The sequence below is a fragment of the Canis lupus genome, chromosome 34 (genome assembly GCF_048164855.1).
Source record: "Canis lupus baileyi chromosome 34, mCanLup2.hap1, whole genome shotgun sequence".
NCBI classification, from domain to species: domain Eukaryota; kingdom Metazoa; phylum Chordata; class Mammalia; order Carnivora; family Canidae; genus Canis; species Canis lupus.
This window is the reverse complement of record NC_132871.1, coordinates 7391123-7416082: the sequence shown is the minus strand read 5'-3', so window position 1 is coordinate 7416082 and position 24960 is coordinate 7391123. Positions and strand designations below refer to the sequence as shown.

Sequence of the window (24960 nt, the reverse complement as noted above, 5' to 3'; positions counted from 1 at the left end):
CAGAAAAACACTGAAAAAAGAGAAAGTAGGGAATTGGAGAGAAATAAATGAAATAGTAACAAGAATGGATACAAGAATCCAACAGGTATTACCAGTGACTTTGTAGTGCAAGCAAAGGACAGGAATCCAGAAAAGTAGTTGATTATGGTGTGTGCTATGTGTTGGAATCTTGGTACTACTTGGGCCTTTGGGAAACAGGAGGGAACATACTAGGACTGGCTGTAAATGGTGGCCTCTGTGATAGAAGCTGAGAGAACCAATCCCAATTCCTAGGAGAAGAGCATGCTGGCTAAAATATGATGTCTAGAGCCAGATCACCCGAGTTTAAATTGACCAGCTGTATTAGTTATTTATTGTCACATAATAAATTACTTTGGGGCTTCATGCATAAAACAACATTTATTATCTCACATTTTCTGCAAGACAGGATTCAGGTATAGCTTAGCCAGGTCCTCTGGTTCAGGGTCTCTCACAAGGCCACAGTCAAGGTGTTAGCCAGGGCTTCCATCATCTCAAGGCCCAACCTGGGGAGAGGATCCCTTCCAGGTTCCTCATGTGGTTGTTGGCAGGCCTCAACTTCCCAATGACTATTGACTGGAATCCTCAGTTCCCTGCCACTGATGTGGTTCTCTCCCTAGGGAGATCTCAATATGGTGGCCAGCTTTCGTTAGAGCAAATAAGTGAAAAAGGGTAAGAGAAGGCATAGCTTACTCTCAAAAGTGACATCTCATTATCTTGACCATCTTCCTTTGGTTAAAATCAAGTCACTAGGATCATCCCATCCTCAGGAGGAGGGGTTGACCCAAGGGTGTGAATTCCAGAGGTCATTTTAGAGGGATTATTATTATTATTATTATTATTCCAGCGAGGTAGCCCAAACTACCAAGTCTCAGTGTCCTTTACTCTAAAGGAATGAAGAGAAATAATAACATTTGTAACATTAAACATGATAAACAACATTAGAGTTATTTAAGGATGAACTATTATGATATATGTAAAATGCTGAACATGGTGCCTTATACAGAATAATAATTTTGAAATATTGACCATTTTACTCCTTTCTTTTTCCTTTCTCCCATGCAAGCAGATGGCTTTCTCATTTCAGAGGAGTAAGATATGACAAAATGGCCTGCTGGTCTTCCTGGTTTGGTTTCCAAAAGCCTAGATACTTAGAGAATTAGAAAGTTTGGGATGGAGAATAAAGATATGGGAAAAACTGTAGGGAAAGAATGGGTCACAGTAAGGAAGAGTGGAGTGAGGGGCAGAGCTTTCTCCTGCTTAAATCATGTATGGCATATTAAAATAGTTTTTTTTTTCCTAATTCTTTTGAGTAAGCAATTTGGTAAAAATTATAGGCATTTGAATAGACCATTCAATGAGGGAAAATGGCCAGACTCTAATAATGAAAAGGGAAGGTCTCTACTGCCTCATTCAGTCCTTCCGTGTGGGTTTGATAATCCTTGGATTAAGGAGAATAAAAGTACTCTGAAAAAGCAATAATGGGGATTTCACTGTCTGAAGTTGAGGTTTATATTGAGTTAAAATTTAATATCACTTGGTAGTGTTTTTAAGATCATATATCTGTAGTTAGCACGTTAACACTGTTTTAGAATATTACAGATTTTCTATCATACATTTAGAGCTGTGCTAGGAAAAAATGCTAATTTTTTTGGACAGCCTAAAAGTCAATGTTTAATATATTGGGACATTTAGGTGTAAAAGGAAATAAAGGACATTTCTCACACTTGTGTGTTTGATTAGTAACTAGGGATTATTATTAAGCACAGATCACAGCACAGTGAAGTATGTGACGTTTATGAACTCGTCCTTTCCTTTCAAATTTTCTGTCACATTGAGTTATTTTTGTAAAAGATGATCTTTTTCCCCACCTAGTTGAGAGCCTGTGAAAGGCCTGATTTGCCATACTGAATTGTATTATCAGATTTCCCACTTGATTTCTAAAAATCCACAGGGAGTAGGTCTTTGTTTCACAAACCTGTCCTAAACAGAATATCACTGCGGTGAAGGTGACTGGCCCTAAGACGACACTGACTGCTGGGATTTGTACCTTGTCTCTACCTTTGGACCTGACTTTCTAGCTGTTTGATCCCGATCAAGTTACTTAGTATCTTTGTACCTCAGTTTTCCTGTCTGTAAAGCAGGAATAATAATAATATTACTTACACAGTTGTTCCGAGAATGGAAGGAGATAATCAATGGAAATACTCAGAACCTAGTAGTTCAAACATGTCTGGCTCAAAAAACATGAACATGTGATTATTACTATCTGGAAAAGTGTTGCTCACTTTTCCCCACAAAAATCACTGCTTCAGGCTTTCCTTCTCATCCCCATCTTGTACTTCATTTAGTTTCCTTGCCGTAGTAGTTATGCCTCAAAGACAGACACGACTTCTAATCCTTAATCGCCCAAAGCACAGCTTTGGCATTTAATAAAACTTTACTAAAGCATTCAAGAGATGATAATACAATTCAGGACAAGAAACCTAAGATGAAGCATTGGGTGCCATTTCTCTAGAGTTCATTAGTCATGCTTTCCAGAGAGCCTCCTCAGCAGGCCACCTCCTTCCTTTCTCCTGCTTTGCCTCTGTGGTCCAGGGCTTGACTCATTTTCCCCAGATGGACATCCCTTCACTCTTGCTTTCCCTCTCTGGGTCCAGGTCCCCCACTTGCTCTGTCTCCAACTTTCTCAAGGAAAAGCAAAAACCAGCCAACATCTTCATAATCTCTGTGGGGATAACAAATAGCCTCAAGGAAAATAGAGCAGATTCCTTTCTCATTGCCTCATGCATTCCTTTTCCATTTTCTCTACTTAACTGAAAGGCCCATAAAAATATATTATTTTATCAAGGAGCTCTCTTTTCCCAAATAATAATTTTCTGCCATCCCTACAAAACAGGCACAGATTTCAATCTGATTTCATCTACACGAGACTCCGTCTGAAAAAAAACACCTCTTTATAATGTGTCACAGTTCCTAAATTAATGTTTTCAGTACAGACGAAAGTGGGGGGAGATATCAAACCAAAATGGCTAGGCTGTTAGTGTGGGCAATTGCAGCTCATTTCTGCGAAAGAACCTTTTTATAAACTGTATATCGTGTTGTCCCACAGAAATGTAGCATACGCCACATATGCAATTTAAAAATTTCTAGTGAGTAAAGTGAAAAAAAAAAGGTGGAATTAATTTTGATGTTATATTTTATCTAGTAATATATGTCCAAAGTGTTATAATTTCAGCATATGATCAATAAAAAATATTAATGATGGAGTTTACCTTTTTTTTCATGCTACATCTTAGAAGTCCAGTGTATATTTTACATTTAATGTGGCTATCGATTTGGAGCAGCTACATTTTGAGGGCTCAGTAAGTACATTTCTTAGTAGCTACTGTGTTGGACAGCATAGAGAACATGCTTCGTAATTGCCCGTAATGGGACAGTGTGATCCTTCATTGACTAAGAGTTGCTCCTGAGGGACTTAATTTCTTCTGGCAGGCTGGCATTCCAGCTAAGCTTCCTTCTTTAGCCAGAGAAAGGCCTCAGGCAGAGAGATGCCAGTGCTTGGGGTAAAAAACCATTAGGGGAACAGTCCACCAAGCTAACCTGTGCAGAGGCCAAGGGACATGGTCACAGCATCAGCCGTGTTCACTCTAACCATTTAAAACAGTAGCTGGCACTGTTCTGTTCCAGGGCTAGTTAAAAATGGCTAACCTCCATATCAGGAAAATTACCGAACAAATGTTCTTTCTTCTTTCTCCTCAACAAAAAAGGATCTTGGCTCATAAATATGAAATGATAATGTACTGAGCTTGTTTTCCCTATACTCTCTACTTTCCCCTTTTCAAGCTTGTAGGTAGATAGAGACCACTTTCCTCAGGGAAGGTTAGTGATGGGTCTGGAAATAGAAACCACTTGCCCTAAGAGTTTGCTGGCTTTTGTTTTTTGCAGGCAGGCATCTGGAAGGGAGAATGCTGTTGTGGAGGGGGAAGAGAGGCTCCCATGGTGAGAGAGGGAGAAAGCTGGAGGTAAGTGAGCAATGGTGGGGAACATAGGCCCCATTCAGTGGTCGTGCCTTGTTGTGGGAGGAAAGGTATAAGACGGCAGGATTGCCAGAAGAATGACTGCTGGAGCCCCTAAGGTGGCAGGACCCCAGGTTGGCCAAGATTTCATTGCAAAGTCAAGTACCCATGGGCATCTCTGCAGTGATGGATCAGAGATTGGATGGGGCCTTTATGGAGATTGCTGTGGGTGACACTTCTAGACATTTGCAGGACCCTGGACCCTAGTAAATTTGCATTCGGTTTTTTCTTCTGGATTTGATATCCAGATATCAACATTATCTCTAAAAAGCTTTCAGGAGGTTTCCTGGAAGTATAGGCAGGATTTTAAAATAATTTTTTAATTAAAAATTATTTTTTTATAATCCCAGGTTTCATGAAACCATTATAAAATGTTCACTTTTCACACTCTAAAACTGTCCCTATAAATCTGTTTTTCTAGCTTCCTATAAAAAAAGAGCTTTTTTATTTCAAATAGTTGATATTCTTCACACATGCACACATGTACATTGAATTATACACTCCAAAAATAAAAATAAGACCTTGAGGCAGTAGCTAAAAAATCACATGCATTTTGAGCAAGTTGAGTGAATATTTAAATAGAAGCATCCTATTAAAAAAAAAAAGAAGCATCCTTATTATTGCTGCTATTTATGAATTCTAAAATTTAATTTTCCTTTAATTTTAAATAAACATACTTTCAGGCTTACAGACAATTTATAAGAATAGGTCAACAAATTTGTATATGCCTTTAAGCAAGATTTCTCACATTCAGCATTTTACCACATCTGCTTTATAATTCTCTTTCTTTTTTTCCACATACATAAACATACCCACACACATCTCTTTCTCTGTCTTCGCCACCTCGTGTGTGCATGCGCGTGCCAGTCATTTGAGAGGAAGCTATAAAAATGATGTCTTTACTCTTAAATACTTTGGCATTTATTTTCTAAAAACAAAGATACTCTCATGTAACCAACCATAACATGATTAGGATCAAGAAATTAACATTCATAAAATACTACCATCTAATCTATGGGCCTTGGGCAACTTTTGCAAATTTACCAAACCTTGATGGCAAAAGGAAGTGCTCGATCACATGTTGCTTGCAGGTGTCTTGTCTCTTTTGTCTTTTTATTTTATTTATTTTTTATTTTTTAAAGAGAATTTTTTTAAAATTTTTATTTATTTATGATAGTCACACACAGAGAGAGAGAGAGAGGCAGAGACACAGGCAGAGAGAGAAGCAGGCTCCATGCACCGGAAGCCTGACGTGGGATTTGATCCCGGGTCTCCAGGATCACACCCTGGGCCAAAGGCAGGCACCAAACCGCGGTGCCACCCAGGGATCCCTCTTTTGTCTTTTTAGATCAAGAATAGTTACTCAGGGTTTTTTTTTTTTTTTTTTGCCTTTTATAATATTGACATTTTTGAAGAGTATGGGCTGATTATTTTGTAGAATGCCCTTCAGTTTGGATTTTCTTATGTTTTCTCATGATTAGATTTAGGTGTTATGTGCATTTTGGTAGGAAAGCCCCAAAAGTGATAATGTGCTTTTTTTTTTTCCTCATTGCATCATATTAGGAGGCACATGATGTCAATTTCACTGAGAAAGTCTTATTATGAAATAAATATCAGCTAAACTATGTTTATCTAGTGACAGTGGTTTATGTTATGATAAAATTTTTGTTACATAATCCATAATTTTGGTAACAAACAACTCAGGCACTGATACTTTGAGTAGCACTCTTGGATTGTTCGTTTGTTGATTACATTCCCAGTGACTTTTCTCAACTTGTCCCCTTCATGAAACACTTTAATTTTCTCTTTGGGGTTTCTTCTCAACCAACTCCATCCATCTCTTCACCCAACCAGAGGAGCATGTGACCAAAGGTCAATGAAGCATTACATTCTCCTGGAGTCAGGATTGTTTCAAGGATGGGATGTTACCAAGGCAGGCTAATGACAGTGAACCTCAAAATTTTTGTCAGGGATATTGGAGTAAGGATGCTATTGCCTTCTGGACAATGTGATAGGAATGTGAAGTCCGGAATTGTTGCAGCCATTGTTAGGCTGGAGGCCAACCTAAGATCAATGGTGGCCAGTGAAGGAGGAGACAATTGAATAAACTAAAGAGAACACATATGCTATTGACTTTACAGATGTCTAGATTAACTCTGATCTGAACCCTACATATGAACGATTTAGCAGCTATTCTAAACGAAGTTTATACTATCCCCTATTTTTTGATTGTGGAGGATGCTATTGTCAGAAGCCATTGCTATAGACATTTAGTTTCTAAAGCCAGGGATGGTAAATATTTTGTGATGTAAAGAATAGTTGTGAATAATAAAGAATTGTCCTAGTTAAAATACTAATAGCAGTTCCCAGCCGAGAAACACTATTAGTGTTTTAGGTTTGGGTTGGATTTTTTACTTATTTTGAAGTGAAGGTATTCGACTATGCAGGAATATACTCTTCGGGGATTAGGCATCGGTACCTCTGGACATTGTGTTTATAACTAGTGACTATCTTGATGGTCAGGGCTCATTTTGTCCTAGTTATTAAATATTTTGCACATTACCCCAGAATTCTCTGCTCTAGGTCCTGCTATGTTTAGGGTGAACCTTACTACTGAGCTTCAGTAGTTTCAATGAGCTCTTCCCCCAAATCCTAATTGTATTTGCAAAGTCCAAATGAGGAAACTTCTCTCTTGGTTTTCAGAGTTTGTACTCCAACCTGTATTCTTACTGGCTTAACCTCCATCCCCTTGGCTTGGTCTCCTAGACCCTTGGCAGTTCCCTCTTCCCAGAAACCAGAGCCCAGTCACCAACATCATGTCAGTGTTTGGAGGACTCTTTTGATCAGGTGTCCTGATCTCTTAAAAATACACAGAAGACATTGTTGTAGCTATGCCAAACCACTTGCGGAGCTCCCTAGAGTAATGATGCCATCCTTGATTGCTGTGAGCTTGTTAAACTCATCTGGGTACTGAGATTTGGTCTGATGACTGCGTCTCACCAGGAGGCCAAGTCCTGCAGCACGTTTAGAACATCTTGTCTTTCTCCCTCCAGTCTCACACTGCTTCTGTCTTTTGCTCCACCATGTCTCATGCCTCCCAGGTAATGACAGTCTCCTCAGGAAAACTAAGGCTCTCCACCTCTCTGAGCCATCTTATTCTTTGTCAGAGATAAAAGTGGAGAGATTCTTGGGTGGTGACTGATAGTGGTAACATATTAAACTATAAAAGGGAGCTTTAAGGCAATTATCTAGGTAGAGAAATTTATGTTCAAAAAACTAATAGAGGAAAAAGAGGCGAGGTTTACTTTTTTATAGTTAGCAACATTAGCTTCTTATATTGATATTGTTATTGAGGGTTCCTAAATATTTGCTGAAGAGGGATTGCTTTCGGTCTGAAGTATTTTTTAAACATTTTTATTGAGGTATGATTGATAAATGAAGATATAAGATATTTAAAGTATACAGTTTAACGTTTTGATATATGAACTCACTGTCAGAGGATTTCCCCTCACTGAGTTTATTGGTATATCCATCACCTCACATATTTACCTTTTTTTTTTTTTTTGGTGACAGTTAAGTTTTATTCTCATAGCAAATTTCACTTATACAATATAATGTTCTTAAAAAAAATTTTTAATATAGTCTCTACAGCTAACATGGGCCTTGAACTCACAACCTCAAGATCAAGAGTCACAGGCTCTACTGACTTAGCCAGCCATGTGTCCTATAATATAGTGTTATTAACTGTCATCACCATGTTATACATTAGATTCTGATACCTTACTCATTTCATGATGAAAGGTTTGCACCCTTTGCCATCCTCTACTTATCTCCATTCCTCAGTTTTTGGCAACAACTTTTCTATTCTTTCTACGAGTAAGACTTTAAAAAAAAAAAAAAAAGCCTCCACATAAAAGTGATATGTGTAGTGTTTGTCTTTCTCTGTCTGGCTTATTTTACTTAACTAATGCCTTTCAGGTTCCTGTGTGTGTGTTCCAAGCATCGGGATTCCCTTCTTTTTTTAAGGCTGAATAATATTCCATTATATACAGATGTCACATTTTCTTTATCCATTCACCAATCAGTAGACGCTTAGGTTGCTTCCACACCTTAGCTATTGTAAATAATGCTCTAATATACATGGGAGTAAAGATATCTCCTTGAGATGATTTTGTTTCTTTGTATGACTGGAAGTGGGATTGCAGGATCATATACGGTAGTTCTGTTTTTAATTCTTTGAGGAGCCCCCGTACTGTTTTCCATAGTGGCTGTTTACACTGCCAACAGTATACAAGCATTCCCTTTTCACCATTTCCTTGTCAGCATTTTTAAAGTCGTCTCTTTTTGATAATAGCTGTTTTTGCACTATTGAATTGTATGTGTTCCTTGTGTATTTTGGATATCAACTTGTTATTGGCTATATGATTTGCAAATATTTTCGCCCATCCTATTCTATTGGATGCCTTTGTTTATTTGTAAGTAGGTTCTGTACCCATCATGGAGCCCAGTGTGGAGATTGAACTCATGACCCTGAGATCAAGACCTCTCATGACCCTGAGATCAAGAGTCAGACACAACTGACTGAGCCACCCAGGCACCCTTACCTTTTATTTTTATTGATGGTTTCTTTTGCTATGCAGAAACTTTTTAGTGTGATGTAGTCCTCCTTGCTTATTTTTGTGTTTTTTTTTTTTTTTAACCTTTACTTTTGGTGTGAAATCTGAAAAAGCTTTGCCACATTCAAAGTCAAGTTGCTTACACACCTATATTGTTTTCTAGGAGTTTTATCATTTCATGTCTTACATTCGAGTCCATTTTTGATTTCTGTGTGTGGTGTAAGTTAGAAATCCAGTTTCTTTCATCTGCATGCAGCTATCCAGTTTTCCCAACACCTTTTTATGAAGAGACTATTGTATATTCTTGACCCCTTTCTCGGAAATTAATTGACCATCTGGGGAGTCTATTCTGTTACATTGATCTATGTGTCTGGTTTTGTGCCAGTACCATATTGTGTTGATTACTACGGCTTTGGAATATAGTTTGAAATCAAGAAATGTGATGCCTCCAACAGTATACTTTGTTCTTCTTCCTCAAGGTGCATTGGCTATTCAGAGTCATTTGTGGTTTCATACAAATTTTAGTGTTGTTTTTTCCATTTCTGTGGAAAATTTCATTGGAATTCTGATATACATTGCATTGGAAGTGTAGATTGCTTTGAATAGTATTGGCATTTTAACAATATCGATTCTTGCATCAATGAACATAGAATATCTTTCCATTTACTTATGACTTCAATTTCATCAATGTTGTATGATTTTCAGTATGCAGAATCTTTTACCTCCACGGTTAAATTTATTCCTAAGTATTTTATTCTTTTTGATGCTATTGTAAATGGGATTAATTTCTCTTTCTGATGATTGATATATAGTTCATATATATATATGAAACTATTTTTTTATATTGATTTTATAGCCTACAACTTTACTAAATTTGTTTATTAATTCTAACAGGCTTTTGGTAAATTATTTAGGATTTTTTAAAAAGATTTTATTTATTTATTCATGAGAGACACAGAGAGAGAGAGGCAGAAACACAGGCAGAGGGAGAAGCAGGCTCCATGCAGGGAGCCTGAAGTGGGAGTTGATCCCTGGACTTCAGGATCATGCCCTGGGCTGAAGGTAGGTGCTAAACCACTGAGCCACCCAGGGATCCCCAGATTTTTTATATGTGGTATTAGGTTGCTGCAAAATAAAAATGATTTAGGTATCTTTTTTTCCTTTCTAATTTGGATATCTGTTTTTTTTTTCTTCTAATTACTCTGACTAGAACTTCTAGTATTATATTGAATAAAATTAGTATTCTTGTCTTGTTTCTGATCTAGGAGGAAAAATTTTTAGCATTTCACTGTTGAATATGATATTAGCTGTGGGCTTGTCATTTAGGCCCTTACCATGTTGATTTATGTTTCCTCTATACCCAGTTTATTGAGTGTTGTCATCATGAAAGAATGTTGAATTTTGTCAGATGCTTTTTCTGCATTTATTGAGACGATCATATGATTTTTATCCTTCATTTTGTTAATGTGATGTGTCATATTGATTTGTGGGTGTTCATTCTTGCAACCATGGAATAAATCTCACTTGATTATGGTATATGATCCTTTATATAGTTGAACTCTGCTAATATTTTATTGAAGATTTTTTTCATCTGTTCTTCAGGAATATTAACCTGCAATTTCTTTTCTTGTGGTGGTCTTATCTGGTTTTGATATCGGGGTAATGCTGGCCTTGCAACATGAGTTTGGATATATTCCATACTATTCTATTTTTTGGTAGAGTTTGCAAAGGATTGGCATTAGTTTCTCTTTAAATATTTGGTAGAATTCATCAGTGAAGCCATCTGATGCTGGACTTTTCTTTGTTGGGAGTTTTTTGTTTACAAATTCAATCTCTTTACTGGTAACTGGTCTGTTCAAATTTTTTTTCTTCATGATTCAGTCTTGGAAGGTTGTATGTTTCTAGGAATTTATACATTTCTTTTATGTTGTCAAATTAGTTGGTGTATAATTGTTTATAGTAGTCTCTTCTGATACTTTATATGTCTCTGGTGTCAATTTTAATGTCACCTCTTTGATTTCTAATTTTATATATTTGAGTTTTTCTTCCTTAGGAGGTTTAGTAAAAGTGTCTATTTTGTTTAACTTTTCAAAAAAGACAGGTCTTAATGTCTTTGACCTTTTCTATTGTCTTTCTAGTCTCTATTTCATTTATTTCTACTTTAAATTTTGTTATTTCTTCTACCAGCTTTGGATTTAGTGTGTTCTTTTTCTAGGTCCATGTGATGTATAGTTAGGTTGTTTGAGATCTTTCTTTTTACTTGATTTATTACTATTTAATAATTTATTTAATAAATTATTTATTATTCTAATTCCCTCTTAGAACTGCTTTTACTGCATTCCATAAGTCTGGGCGTGTTCTTTTTCTATTTTCATTTGTCTCAAGATCATTTTTATTATTTAAGATTTTATTTATTCATGAAGACAGAGAGAGGGGCAGACACACAGGCAGAGGGAGAAGCAGGCTCCCAGCAAGGAGCCTGATGCGGGACTTGATCCCAAGACCCCAGGATCATGACCTGAGCCAAAGACAGATGCTCAACTACTGAGCCACTCAGGTGCCCCTGTCTCAAGATTATTTTATTTTTTTTATTTCTTTGACGTATTGGTTGTTCAGGAACATGTTTTTCAGTCACTTTTGTGACTTTTCCAGTTTTATTATCCATTTCTTGTTTCATACCATTGTGGTTGGAAAATATTTGATATGATTTCAATTTATTAAGACTTGTTTTGTGGCTTACTGTATGATACATTTTGGAGGGGATTACATGTATACTTGAGAAAAATGTGTGTTCTGCTGTTGGTAGAATGTTTTGTATATACTGGTCCAATGTATCCTTTAACTGCTTTATATATGCTCCAATGTATCCTTTAACTCGAATATTACCTTATTAATTTTTTGTCTGAGTGATCTATACATTGTTGAAAGTGGATTATTGAAGTCTCCTGCTATTACTGTTTTTTTCTTTCTTTATATCTGTTAATGTAAGCTTTATATATTTATTTGCTTCTATATTGGTTGTATAAATATTTACAAATATGATATTCTCTTGATGAAATTGAATATGATATTGAATATGATATTCTCTTGATGAAATTGATTTCTTTTATCATTAAATAACGATTTTCTTTGTCTCTTGTTATAGTCATTGGTTTAAGTCTGTTTTGTTTGATATAAATATAGCTCCTCTGTCTTCTTTCTTTTGGCTTCCATTTGCATGGAATATCGTTTTCCATCCCTTCAATTTCAGTCTGTGAATGTCCTTAAAGCTGTTGTGTCTCTTTTAGGCAGCATATAGTTGGGTCTGGTTTTTTTTAAAGATTTTATTTATTCATGAGAGAGAGAGGCAAGACACAGGCAGAGGGAAAAGCAGGCTCCATGCAGGGAACCGGACGTGGGACTCGATCCCAGGTCTCCAGGATCACGCCCTGGACTGAAAGTGGTGCTAAACCGCTGAGCCACCCGGGCTGCCCTGGGTCTGGTTTTTTTTTACATTCGCCTACTGTATATATTTTGATTAGAGAATTTTAGTCCGTTTATATTTAAAGTGATTATTGATAGGTGTGAACTCACTGTTGCTATGTTGTTTTCTGGTTCTTTTGTAAATCCTTTGTTCTTTTTTGTCTCTCTTACTCTCTTTCTTTGTAATTTGATGATCTTCTGTAATACTCTGCTTAGATTTCTTTCTCCTTATTTTTATGTATCTACTATAGCTTTTGCGTTGTAGTTAACATAAGGCTTATATAAATTACAACAGCCTATTTTTATCTGGGAACTTTATTTTGAGTGCATAGAAAAGTGCTATGATTTTTAGTTCCTCCCAACATTCTGTGTTTTTGATATCACAGTTTACATCTTTTTGTTCACATTGCATATCAATTAACAAATTTTTGTAGTTATATTTATTTTTCATACTTTGTCCTTTAACTTTCATACTAGACTTAATAATGACTTACCTACCACCATTACAACATTATTCTTCATTTAACTATATATTTGCCTTTACCACTGAATTTAATCTTTTCATATGTTTTAATGTAACTGATTAGTACCCTTTTTTTTTAGCTTGAAAAAGTCACTTTAACATTTTCTGTAAGACTGGTCCAGTGGTATTAAACTCTGTCAGCTTTTATCTGTCTGGGAAGCTCTATCTCTCAGTTCTGCAGGACAGCTTTGTCAGGTAGGGTATTTTTGCTTGACAGTCTTTGTCCTCCTATTACTTTGACTATATCATCTAACTCCTTCCTGGTCTCTTTGGACTTCTCTTATTTTTTACTCTCTGGGATCCTTTTACTGGTGTCTGTTTCTTTCCTTAGGGGGTTTTTAGCCATTATTTCCTTGAGTAAGCTTTCTGTTTTTGTCTTCTCCTGGGATCCCTATAGTATGAATATCGGCCTATTTGATGGTGTCTCATAAGTTTCTTAAGCTATTTCACTCTCTTTTCATTTCTTTTTCTGTTAATTTCTAGTTAGTTGAGTTCCACTACCCTGTCTTTTGAATTTGTTGATCTATTTTTCTGCTTTATATACTCTGCTTCAAATCCCTTTGTTGAAATTTTCAGATCAGTTATTGTTTTTTTCAGTTCTGTGATTTCTGATTGACACTCCATTTTCTATTTGTCAAAATTTTCACTGAATTGTTCCTCTGACTACAGTGAGCAACTTTATCACCAGTATTTTGAACTCTTTGTCGGGTTAATGACTTATCTTCATTTCATTAAGGTGTGTTTCTGGAGTTTTATCTTGTTTTATTGTTTGATACATATTTCTTTGTTAATTTTCCTAGATTTCATTGGTTTCTGTATGTTATATAAAATAGTCACTTGTTGCACTCTTGTCATAGTATCTCATGTAGGAGATCAACCTTGTTAATCAGCGTGGCCAAGCTCTTGGTTTTTTTTTTTTTTCTCAAACCTTTGTGATCGACCAAGATACCTTCTTTGTTTTAGTGGCTCCCAGTGGTTAAGGTGTTCCAAAAGGCAAGATTACAGTTGGCACCAGATGTAGATTGATTAGAAGCTGGAATCTGAGTCAGAAGCTGGGAAAGTATGTACTTTTGTTACAGTGAGGCCCTAGGTATGTATTAAAGTTAGAAGCCTGAGCTCAGTCATGAGCTTTTAAAGTGTACAGCTAGATCCCTTTCAAGCAAAACGTGGAGAGGAGCATTTTTGCCTGCTTCTACTGTGTTGAGCCCTGGAGGGATGCAAGTTATGATTTCTTGTTTCCTCCCCCTGTGGGACTTGGCGAATGGTAGCCCCACTGGCTTTGAGAGCCACGTGATTTGTGAATCTATCCCTTGAGTGGCAGCTGTAAAAGTTGGAATGCAAACTTGCATAAGCTCCTTCCAGGGAAATCCTGGTGAGTGACTTAGAGCAGGCTGGAGGGAGAAGACAAGGGAGCTATCTATTGCTTTTCCCAGTGTCTGGAGATGATGGCTTCCAGCCACTAGATAGATGCTAAATCAGAATCCTGGCCCTCAGGCGGCAGATTTTAAAGTATGCAAATAAATCCCTTTCAGAAAAAGACTGGAAGATGAGCATTTTTGCCTCCTTCCTTTGTGTTGAGCTCTAGGTTATAGCTGGTTAAGATTTGCTTCGTTATTTGCTGCATCCCTGTGGGACTCATGAATGGAAATTCCACTGGCTGTCAGAGCCAGGCAAAACAGAGACCCATCCCTTGGTCAGCAGCTGCAAAAACTGAGGTATGGATGTGTATGTAAACTTTTCTCAGGGAACACTGGTGACTTGAAGTAGGCTGGAGGGAGAAGATGGGAGAAATATGTGCCAGCTTTCCTAGTCTGTGAGGGAGGATCAGAGCCCTTGATGCCTGCTAAATTACAGGCAACAGCTTTGAAATATGCAGATAAAGCCTTTTCAGGGAATAAAAGGGAGGTGTGGATATTTTTTGCCTGTTCTTTCTATGCTGTGTTTAGGCTGGGATAGCCAGTTAAGAACTGCTTTTTTGTTTGATACAATCTTGTGGGTCTCATGGAGGAAAGCCCCAGTGGCTTTCAGAACCAGCTGTTTGGGAGTCTGTCTCAAATGTGGGCATCTTAAAAGTTGGAGTGTTAGACTTGGGATCCCAACCCCCTCTTTGCTCCTTGGGAAGAATTTGGCTGTTGGGAGTTCCATTCTGATTATATGGCACTGTACTAAGTGTGGGTTTTATGGCAAAAATGTGTTCAGCCTTTCCTACCCATTTCAATGTATTTTCTCATTTGCCTGATATATGGGAGTAACTCATCTAGTTTCTAAATCTTTTCCACAGGCAGTTGCTCCTTGTATAGCTGTATATTTGGTATATTTATAGGAGGAGCAAAGCTCAGGAGCCTCCTATGTTACCATCTTGATTGATTCTCTGTTTTGATTCTGTTCTCCTGAAGTACTGAAGTCACCATGGTTGGAAACAGGAAGAATGGTGACAGTGAAGTCGGTATACATCAGAGGAACACAGACCCTGGCATCCTTTTCTGCCTCATGAGTAAGTGGACCTACCATAGAAAGGAATCATGGCAAAAAAAAAAAAAAAAAAAAAAAAAGGAATCATGGCAAAAAGGAGGACAGCTGATGGTGAATTATTTAAAAACCTATCAGATACAACAATGAATAATCCAAAAAAAGGAAAACAAGAAAACGACTACATTTACAATATCATCAAAAAGAATAAAATACTTAGGAATAAATCTGACCAAGGAGGTGAAAGATTTGTACAGTGAAAACCACAAAGCACTACTAAAACACATTTAACAGAATACAAATAAGTGGAAAGATCTCATATTCATGGATTGGAAGACTTAATATTGTTAATATGTCCATAGTACAAAGAGTGATGTACAGGTTCAATGCAATCTCAAAATTCCAACAGCATTTTTTAACACCATTTTTTAAAGATTTTATTTATTTATTCATGAGAGATATATATAGAGAGAAGCAGAGACACAGGCAGAGGGAGAAGCAGGCTCCATGCAGGGAGCCCGACATGGGACTCGATCCCAGGACTCCAGGATCACACCCTGGGCCGAAGGCAGGTGCTAAACCGCTGAGCCACCCAGGGATCCCCCTGAACACCATTTTTTTTAACACCATTTTTTTTTGAAGAAATATAAAAATTTATCCTAAAATTCTTATGGGTTCCCAATGGACTTTGAATAGCCAAAACAATTTTGAGATAAAAAGAAAAAGTTGGAGGACTCCTACTTCTTGATTTTAAAACCTATAACAAAATCACAGATCAAAACAGTGTGGCATTAGTATAAAGACAGTCAACTAGATCAACAAAATAGAGAGCCCAGGAGTAAATCCTTACCTATATAGTCCCATGCTCTTTGACAAGGGTGCCAAGACTACCCAAGTGGAACAGACAGTCTCCTCCACAATTTTATTTTTGGTAAAACCAGGTATATATACATAAGAGTTAAATTGGACCCTTATCTTTTACCAGATACAAAAATTAAACTAGATTAAAGACATAAAGATAAGGCCTAGGTCTATAAAACTCTTAGGAGAAAACAAAAAGGGAAAACTTCATCATGTTGAATTTGGCAATGATTTCTTAGAATATGACACCAAAAACATAGAAAACACAAAAAGGGAAAAATAGGACTGCATTAAACTGAAAAACTTAGGTGTCAAGAGGCTCAATCAACAGAGTGAAATGGCAAGTTACAGAATGGGAGAAAATATTTGCAAATTATATATGTGATAAGTGATTGACATATCCAGAATAAATAAAGAACTGCTGCAACACAACAACAAAAATCATATATTCTGATTAAAAATAAGCAAAAGACCTTGAATAGACATTTCTCTAAATAAGAAATACAATGGCCAACAAGCACATGAAAAGATGCTCAACATTAGTAATTGCCTGGAAAATGCAAATCAAAAAAGCAATGACATATATTACCTCATACCCATTAGCATACCTAATAATATTAAAAATACACAGAGAATAATAAATGTTGGTGAGTATGTAGAGAAATTGGAACCCTTGTTACATTATTTATGGGATTGCTATGGAAAACTATGGCAGTTCCTTAGAAGTTAAAAATAGAACTATATCATATGATTAAATAATACTGCTTTTGGATGTATATCCAGAAGAATTGAAAGTAGGAACTCAGAGATATTTGTATATCCATGTTCATAGCAACACTAGTCACAGTTCCTAAGAGTAGAAGCAATCCAGATGTTTATCAACAGATGAGTGGATAAATAAAATGTGGTATATACATACAATGGAACATTATTCAGCCTTAAAAAGGAAGGAGCTCTTCTTCCATGTTTGCATATGCTACAACATGATGGACCTTGAAGACATTATGCGGAGTGAAATAAGGCAGTCACAAAAGGACAAATACCATATGGTTCTTTTTATGTGAGGGATGTAAAAAAAAATATAATTCATAGAAACAGAAAGAGTGGTGGTTATCAGGGGCTGGGGGACATGAGAGCTGTTTAATGGCTATAGTTTCAGATCTGCAAGATGAAAAAGTTCTAGACATCTGTTTCACAATAATATGGATATACTTAAAACTACTGAACTAGAAATTTTAAAATGGTTAAGATGGTGAATGTTTTTCTCTCAACAGCACTGAGGTCTTATTAACCATTCAGATCTAGTAGCATCTGGTAAGATCAGGACAGAATTGGGGTTTAAAAGTGAACAGATATTAAGCATCAGGTAGTTTGAAAGAAGTCACTACATACTCTTTTCACAAACATGTTTTCACAGAACCAGTATGGTACTAGCCACTACCCCAGGACGCCAAAGTGTACTAAAGTGGAAAAGATGCAACAAGAAAAAATAGCTATGTTAGAAAGACTTCGATACTTTAGAAAAAGAGTGCAACACTCTATTTCCCCTTTGGCCCCTAAAACATCGAACAGTCTAGATCTACCTATACAGTCCTGCATCAGTTTCTAGAATATTGGACAGGAGGGCAAAAATAAAATGATACTGACCAGTACAGTCTTTGGGTATTTGGGAAGGGGAAGGGGAGAAAGTCAGTTCTCAGAACAAATTAGTCAGCATCAGTTTTGTCAACAGGATCAAGTCACGCGTCCTCTCTCTGGCGCTCCAGTTTGGCAGCCGTCTGTACCTCTTGATTCTCTTTGTTGGCTTCCATTTTGTGGGTCAGCTTTTCTCCCACCATTTACTGAATTTATTCTTTTCTTCTGTTGCTTTTTGAAGCACTTCTTTCTCATGGTTTCATTTCTCAGCAAGCTGCTTCAAGACCTCAGCTTCATGGGACTTGAGTCATTCTTCTGCAGCTTCTAATTTCTTCTGAATTTCCTACAGGGAAAGAATCCTTCTTTTTTGGAAGGAGAATGGGGAGTTCTGGGATGGATTCTTTTGAATGAGGGCTGAGAATCAGCTCAAAAGCTTTTGCCTGAGGCATGTTTCTCCAGTTCTTTCACTGGCATATCAGAAGAAGTCATGACAGCAGACAAGAGACTGGCAGTGCATTCTATGGAATCCACTGGCAAGGAAAACAGCTCAGTCTGAGCCACCTGGCCATGCTCTCCAAGATGGTAAATTTTCTGTTATGTATTTTTATCACAGTTTTAGAAACTTTAAAATATGATGCAGTTTTTCAACTCTGTGTGTAGATTCCTTTTTTAAATATTTTATTTATTCATGAGAGACACAGAGACACAGGCAGAGGGAGAAGCAGGCTCCTTGTAGGGAGCCCGATGTGGGACTCGATCCCAGGACCCTAGGATCATGCCCAGAGCCAAAGGCAGATGCTCAACCACTGAGCCACCTAGGTGTCACTGTGTGTAGATTCTGATGTATTGATTGACTATATGCCACAGTTCATTTCATAAATCATTTTGACCATAAAGACATCTTCAAAATTTTATCTGTTTTCTTCCTCCACTGGTAGGAAGTGTATAGTCTTATTTTGCAGAAGGGAAAATACAAACACAAGCAAACAGATCCCTTTATCTTCCATGTGGTTCATTTCCAGATTACTTTAGAAATTGACTTAACTAAATCAGTCCCCATCTCTTCCTGATTCCAGTTCTTTTCAGCTTAACTTTGAGAGGGTCCCAAGAAGGCGTATGAAAATGTCAGAATCTATCTTCTGCACCTTACGCTGTTAGAAAATTTCTATCACTGTGTGTGTGCCCTTCCATTATAAGTACAGTACAATTCCACAAGTTTATTTGTGAAGGAAAGTGAGGAATAGAAAGAAATGCAGGTTGGAAGGAACAAAATGACATCTGATATTCAGAAACATTTAGAAGGCTTCTCTCAGCTATTCTACTTAACAATTTTTCTTGACCTTACTCAAGTTGCCTTTTGTTTATCCTACAGCTGAAGATAACTTCATCTTTACTTTGTTCCTTCCCTTCCTTTAGTTATTTTGTGCTTTATTTATTCATTCATTAGTTCATTAGACATTTGGTGCCTATAATCATCTTCTGGGTTTTTTAAAGATCTTTGATTCTTCACCACATCCCTGTGACGTAAGGCAGTCTGCAGATGCCTTACCAGAGAGGAAGAAATGACCAGAGTTACTTTAGTCAGAAGCTTGAGGGGCTATTGCCTGCCTATTTATTATCACATATACTCCAGTCATTGCCATATTCTAGAGTCTATACTTGTCAATTTTCATAGGAAGCTATATTGGAACTATTTCATTAGAAATTATAAAAGGTGGGGATCCCTGGGTGGCACAGCGGTTTGGCGCCTGCCTTTGGCCCAGGGCACGATCCTGGAGACCCGGGATCGAGTCCCACGTCGGGCTCCCGGTGCATGGAGCCTGCTTCTCCCTCTGCCTGTGTCTCTGCCATTCTCTCTCTGTGTGACTATCATAAATAAATCAAAATTTAAAAAAAAGAAATTATAAAAGGTTAAAGAGTATAAAACAGTCGGGAGAGAGTGTATTTGTAGTCTTCCAGTAGTGTCTGCTTTATCTCTGGTATTTAGATCAAACAGAAAATAAATCTTTTTAGTTATCAATTTCTTGAATGGCCAATGGTGCCATTATGAATATTGCTATTTTAATTGAGATTCCAGAATATTAAGGTAGAAAAGTTTTTTGAATGCCTACTGTTGCTAGGCATAGCCCTTTTCCCCCCCACATAATGTTATGATGTATGCATAATTCATTCTCTTTTATGTGAGTAAGAGATTTGAATTTGGGCAGCTGGCTCAAGACCATCCAACTAGTATATGAAAGACGGGATCCAAACCTAGGAAAATCTGTCTCCAAAGTATCTCTAAGCTTTCTATCTTGATGATCGGCCAAATTTAAAATACTTAATAGCTACAATTTTATCTCAAGAGGAATAATTTTATGTACTATACCAATTTCACTTCAGACATTCATAGTTTGGCATATTTAACCCTTTCTTGAAACAAAGGCACTTTCTTTTAATAAAGACATTTGCATGAAAATGAGCTAATCCATGTTGTAGTGCTTTATCTGTTCAATCCATTTTATAGTCGTTTATTTGTTCATATCTTCCTTATTTCTTATCTGAAAGCATAAACCTTGGTGTGCTGAAAGATGACAATTTGATCAAACCCAGAGGAGAAAGATGGAGCTGAGAGTCCCTGGAAACCAAAATGTGTTGAGTCAAGAGGAATAGTGTTGAAATTAGTAATGCTTTTTTTTTTTTTTTTTTTTTACTGACAGCACAGTGTCTGGCATGTGAAAGACATGGAAAAGTAGGGACATTTTAAGAGTGTGTTAGTGTCCAACACTTAACTTTTGGAAATTGTGCTTTACATCATATCAAACACTCTTAAGTGTTCTCACATGTCTCATTAAATGTAACATCTACACAGTGAACAGGTGTAATGTGTTTTTATAGTTTTGTTTTTGAAATTGTGTTTAGTTCTGATTTCTTTTTTCTTTTCTTTTCTTTTCTTTTTTTAGTTCTGATTTCTTCCCCCTCCCCCCCAAGTCCTGATTTCTTAAAGAATCATTGTGCTTACTGGAGAATTATTTTGAAATGAGACTATCTAACCTACAAATTGTTCTGGGTCCTTAAATTGTTATTAATATTAAATTTCATGATAAATGAAATAAAACATTTATTTTGTGGACATTTAATTATTTTGTTTTGTGTTTGGAATTAGTAACTTTTGTTACAGTTTAGTATATTCACAGAAAAATATGGTCACAACAGTAGATTTTAGAGCATTTTCATCACCTCAAAAAGAAACCTCACCCACTTTTTAGCTATTACTTTCCCTACTTGTTTTCCTCACTCTCTCTCCAGCCCTGTGCAACCACTAATCTACTTTTTATCTCCATTGATTTGTCAATTCTGGATATTTTCTATAAATGGAATAATATAATATGCAGACTTTTGTTACTGGATTTTCTTAGCATAAGATTTATCTGTGCTGTAGCATGTATCAGTAATCTATTACTTATTGTGGTTGAATAATATTTGCATGGTATGGATATACCACATTTTGTTTATCCATTCGTCAGTTGGACATGGAAGTTATTTCTGCCTCTTGTGTATAGTGAACAGTATTGCTTAAATATTTGTGTATAACTACTTTGAATTCTTGTGGTTATATATAAGAAATAGAATTTCTGGATCATGTGGTAACTCTGTGTTTAAATGTTTGAGGAACTGCTGTTCCAAGTGGCTGCACCGTTTTACATTCTTACCAGCAGTGTATGAGAGTTCTGATTTTTCCACATCCTTGTCAACACTTGTTATTTTCTGGTTTTTGATTCTAATGTTCTAGTAGGTATGAAGTGCTATTTCATGGTTATAATTTATATTTCTCTGGTGACTATGGTGTTGAGCATCTTTTTATGTGATTGGTGCCCACTTGTATATTTCCCTTTGAGAAATGTTTATTTAAATATTTCATCTCCTTATTTATTTTTTTTCCTTTTTTTAAAAAAGAATAAAAAAGGCTTATTTGTCTCTCTAGTACTGAGTTGTAAAAGTTCCTTGTATACTTTGGATGCAAGTCACTTATCAGATATATGACTGATTATTTTGTCCCTTTTGTGGGTTGGCTTTTTACCTTCTCAGTGGTATCCTTGGGAGCACAGACATTTCTGATTTTGATGAAAATTCAGTGTATCTATTTTTTCTTTTGTTGCTTGTGCTTTTGATGTCATATCCAAGAATCTTCTCCAAATCTAAGGGGACTTATCATTTAGTTTCTTTTAAGAGTTTTATAGTTTTACAATTATGTTGTTGATCCATTTTGAATTAGTTTTTATATATGGGGTGGGACAAAGGTCCAATGTTTTGCATGTGGCTATTCAGTAACTGCAGCTCCATTTGTTGAGACACTATTAAGTGGTCGTGGCACTGTTGTCAAAAATCAATTAGCCATAGAAAAATGACTAATTAGTCATAATAAATAGAGCTATGACTATTTCTTGACTCTTAATTCTATTCCATTCATCTATATGTTTATTCTTTTGCAATTACTACAAAGTTTTGATTACCATTGCATTGCAGTAAGTTTTAAAATCAGGAAGTGTAAGTCCTTCTACTTTGTTCCTGTTTTTCAAACATTTTGTCTGTTCTGGGTCCCATGTAATTCTGTATGAATTTTAAAACGAGTCTGTCAGTTTCCACAAAAAAGTCAGCTGAAATTCTCATAAGCATTGTGTTGAATCTGTAGATCAATTTGGGGTGTATTGCCATATTGTCTTCCAACCCATGATCATGGATGTTTTTTCCATTACAATTGATTTTTATATATTGTCTTTCTATTATGAAAACTTGTTGAATTCATTTATTTTAGTTTTAATAGTTTGTCAGTGGATTTCTTAGGATTTCATGTAAGTAATATCATGCCACCTGTGATTGGAGATAGTTTTACTTCTTCTTTACCAATCTGGATGTATTTTATTTATTTTTCTTGCCTAAATTGCCCTGGCTTGAACCTCCAGCACAATGTTGAACAAAAGTGCTGAAATTAAGGCCATTTTTGTCTTGTTGCTGATTTTAGGGGAAGAACACCTGTTCTGTCACCGTTATGTATGATGTTAGCTATGTGTTTTTTGAAAATGATCTTTATCATTTCATTGAGGAAATTTCCTTCTATTCTTTGTTTGTCATGTGTCTTTATCATAAAAGTTTTTGGATTTTTGTCAAATGCTTTTCTTGAGTTTATTGAAATAATCATTTGATTTTTATTTTTAATTCTATTGATGTGATGCATTACATTAACTGATTTGTATACATTAAGCTAACCTGGCATTCCTGGGATAAATCCTCTTGGTCATGGTGTATAATTAAAAAAAAAATATTTTACTGGATTCAATTTGCTAGTATTTTGTTGAGGATATTTGCATCCATATTCATAAGAGATATTGGTCCATAGTGTTTTTTTTTTTTCCTTGTGATGTCTGGTTTTGGCATCAGAGTAATACAAGGTGATTAATTAGGAAGTGTTCCCTCCTCATATTTTTTGGAAGAATTTGTGAAGAATTAGTATTAATTCTTTGTTTGGTATAATTCACTAGTGAAGCCATCTGGGCTTGGCTTTCCTTTGTGGATAGGTTTTGGTTAATAATAAATTTTCTTCACTTGTTATAGATCTTTTGGGATTCTCTATTGAGTCAATTCAGGTAGTTTGTGTGTTCCTAGAAATTTGTTATTTCATCCAAATTATATAATTTGTTGGTGTACAGTTGTTCATAGTATTCCTTTATAAAACTTTTTTTCCTATAAGTTTCATTGTAAGATCTTCTATTTTATTTCTAATTCTAGTATTTTGATTTTCACTATTTTTTTTCTTGGTTAATCTGTCCATAGGTTTGTCAAACAAAAAACTAGGTTTTGTTTTTATTGATTTTTCACTATTGTTTTTTGTATTCCCTATTTCACTAATTCTTGCTCTAATTTTTATTAATAAAATAATTCTTATTTGCTTCCTTTAGATTTAATTTGCTCTTCTTTTTCTAGTGTTTTATGGTGGAAGCTTAAGTGTATTATTTAAGATCTATCTTCTTTCTACATATAAGCATTTGCAGATATAAATTTTTCATTAAGCACTACTTTAGATAAATCCCATAAGTTTTGTATGTTGTGTCTTTATTCTCATTCATCTCAAAATATTTTGTTTTCTTGATTTCTTTTGACCCATTGATAATTCAGGAGTGTGTTGTTCAATTTCCACATATTTGTGCATTTTCCTAACCTTTCTGTAATTCTACTTTTATCCCATTTTAATTACAAAACCTACTTTGTATTATTTCTATCCTTTTTAAGTTATTGAGATTTGTTTTATGGGTATGATACCCATATGATCTATCCTAGAGAACCTTCCTTATGCACTTAAGAAAAATGTATATTCTGTCATTGTTGGATGAAGTATTATATAGATACCTGTTAAGTCTACTTGGTTTATAGTGTTGTTCCACTCTTCTATTTGGTTTCTAATCTTCTGCATTGCTGTTCTATCCATTATTAAAAGTTGGATATTGAAGTCCCTATTATTGAAGTCTTTTTCCTTTCATATAATTCAGCTAATAACTCTCTTGTAATCTCTCTTTTTTAAGGCACTCAGATATCACAGGTCAAGATCACTATGCCCTTGGTGCTCAGTGGGAAAATGGTGTAAGCTAGAAGGTCTCCACTGACAAGATCTGAATGTTTTGACAGATATGAATTTATTTTGTCGAGATTATTTACTCTGAAGCCTCTGATTTCTAATGATTGAGGTTGGAGGCTGAATTCTGGTTGCAAGAGGAAGAGGAAGAGAAAGATTTTTTTAGAATTTACCAAATGCTAAAAATAAGGAGAAATTCAATTTATGAACTGGGGGTAGAAAAGACAGACTGGTTTTTTCCTTAGGTATTATGTGTAGAAGTGACAAAACAGAAAGAAATAAGAAATAATTACAGAATATTATAATTTGTTCTTAGCGGGGAAAACTGAGTAATTCACTGAGAAACTGTATTTGCTTCCATTAAACCCACTTACCTTCCAGTCACAATTGCTAAGCTTAGATTCTCAAAAGGTATGGATGGAACTGGAGGGTATTATGCTGAGTGAAGTAAGTCAATCAGAGAAGGACAAACATTATATGGTTTCACTCATACGGAGAATATAAAAAATAGGGAAAGGGATTAAAAGCTAAAAGAGAGAAAATGAGTGGGAAATATCAGTGAGGGTGACAAATCATGAGAGACTCCTAACTTTGAGAAATGAACAATGGGTAGTGGAAGGCGAGGTGGGCAGGGGATTGGGGTGACTGAGTGACGGGCACTGAAGGGGTCAGTTAATGGGATGAGCACTG

At 36.0% G+C, this 24960-nt stretch overlaps 1 protein-coding gene across 1 annotated transcript in view; it reads left to right on the top strand.

Moving 5' to 3' along the window:
- Positions 1-24960, top strand: part of LOC140624535 (uncharacterized) — a 332074-nt gene that overhangs the window by 11300 nt on the left and 295814 nt on the right. Inside the window, exons 3-4 of the mRNA XM_072811446.1 lie at positions 3967-4043; positions 15095-15192. Coding sequence (XP_072667547.1) covers positions 3967-4043; positions 15095-15192 — 175 coding nt within the window. The remainder of the gene's footprint in view (positions 1-3966; positions 4044-15094; positions 15193-24960) is intronic.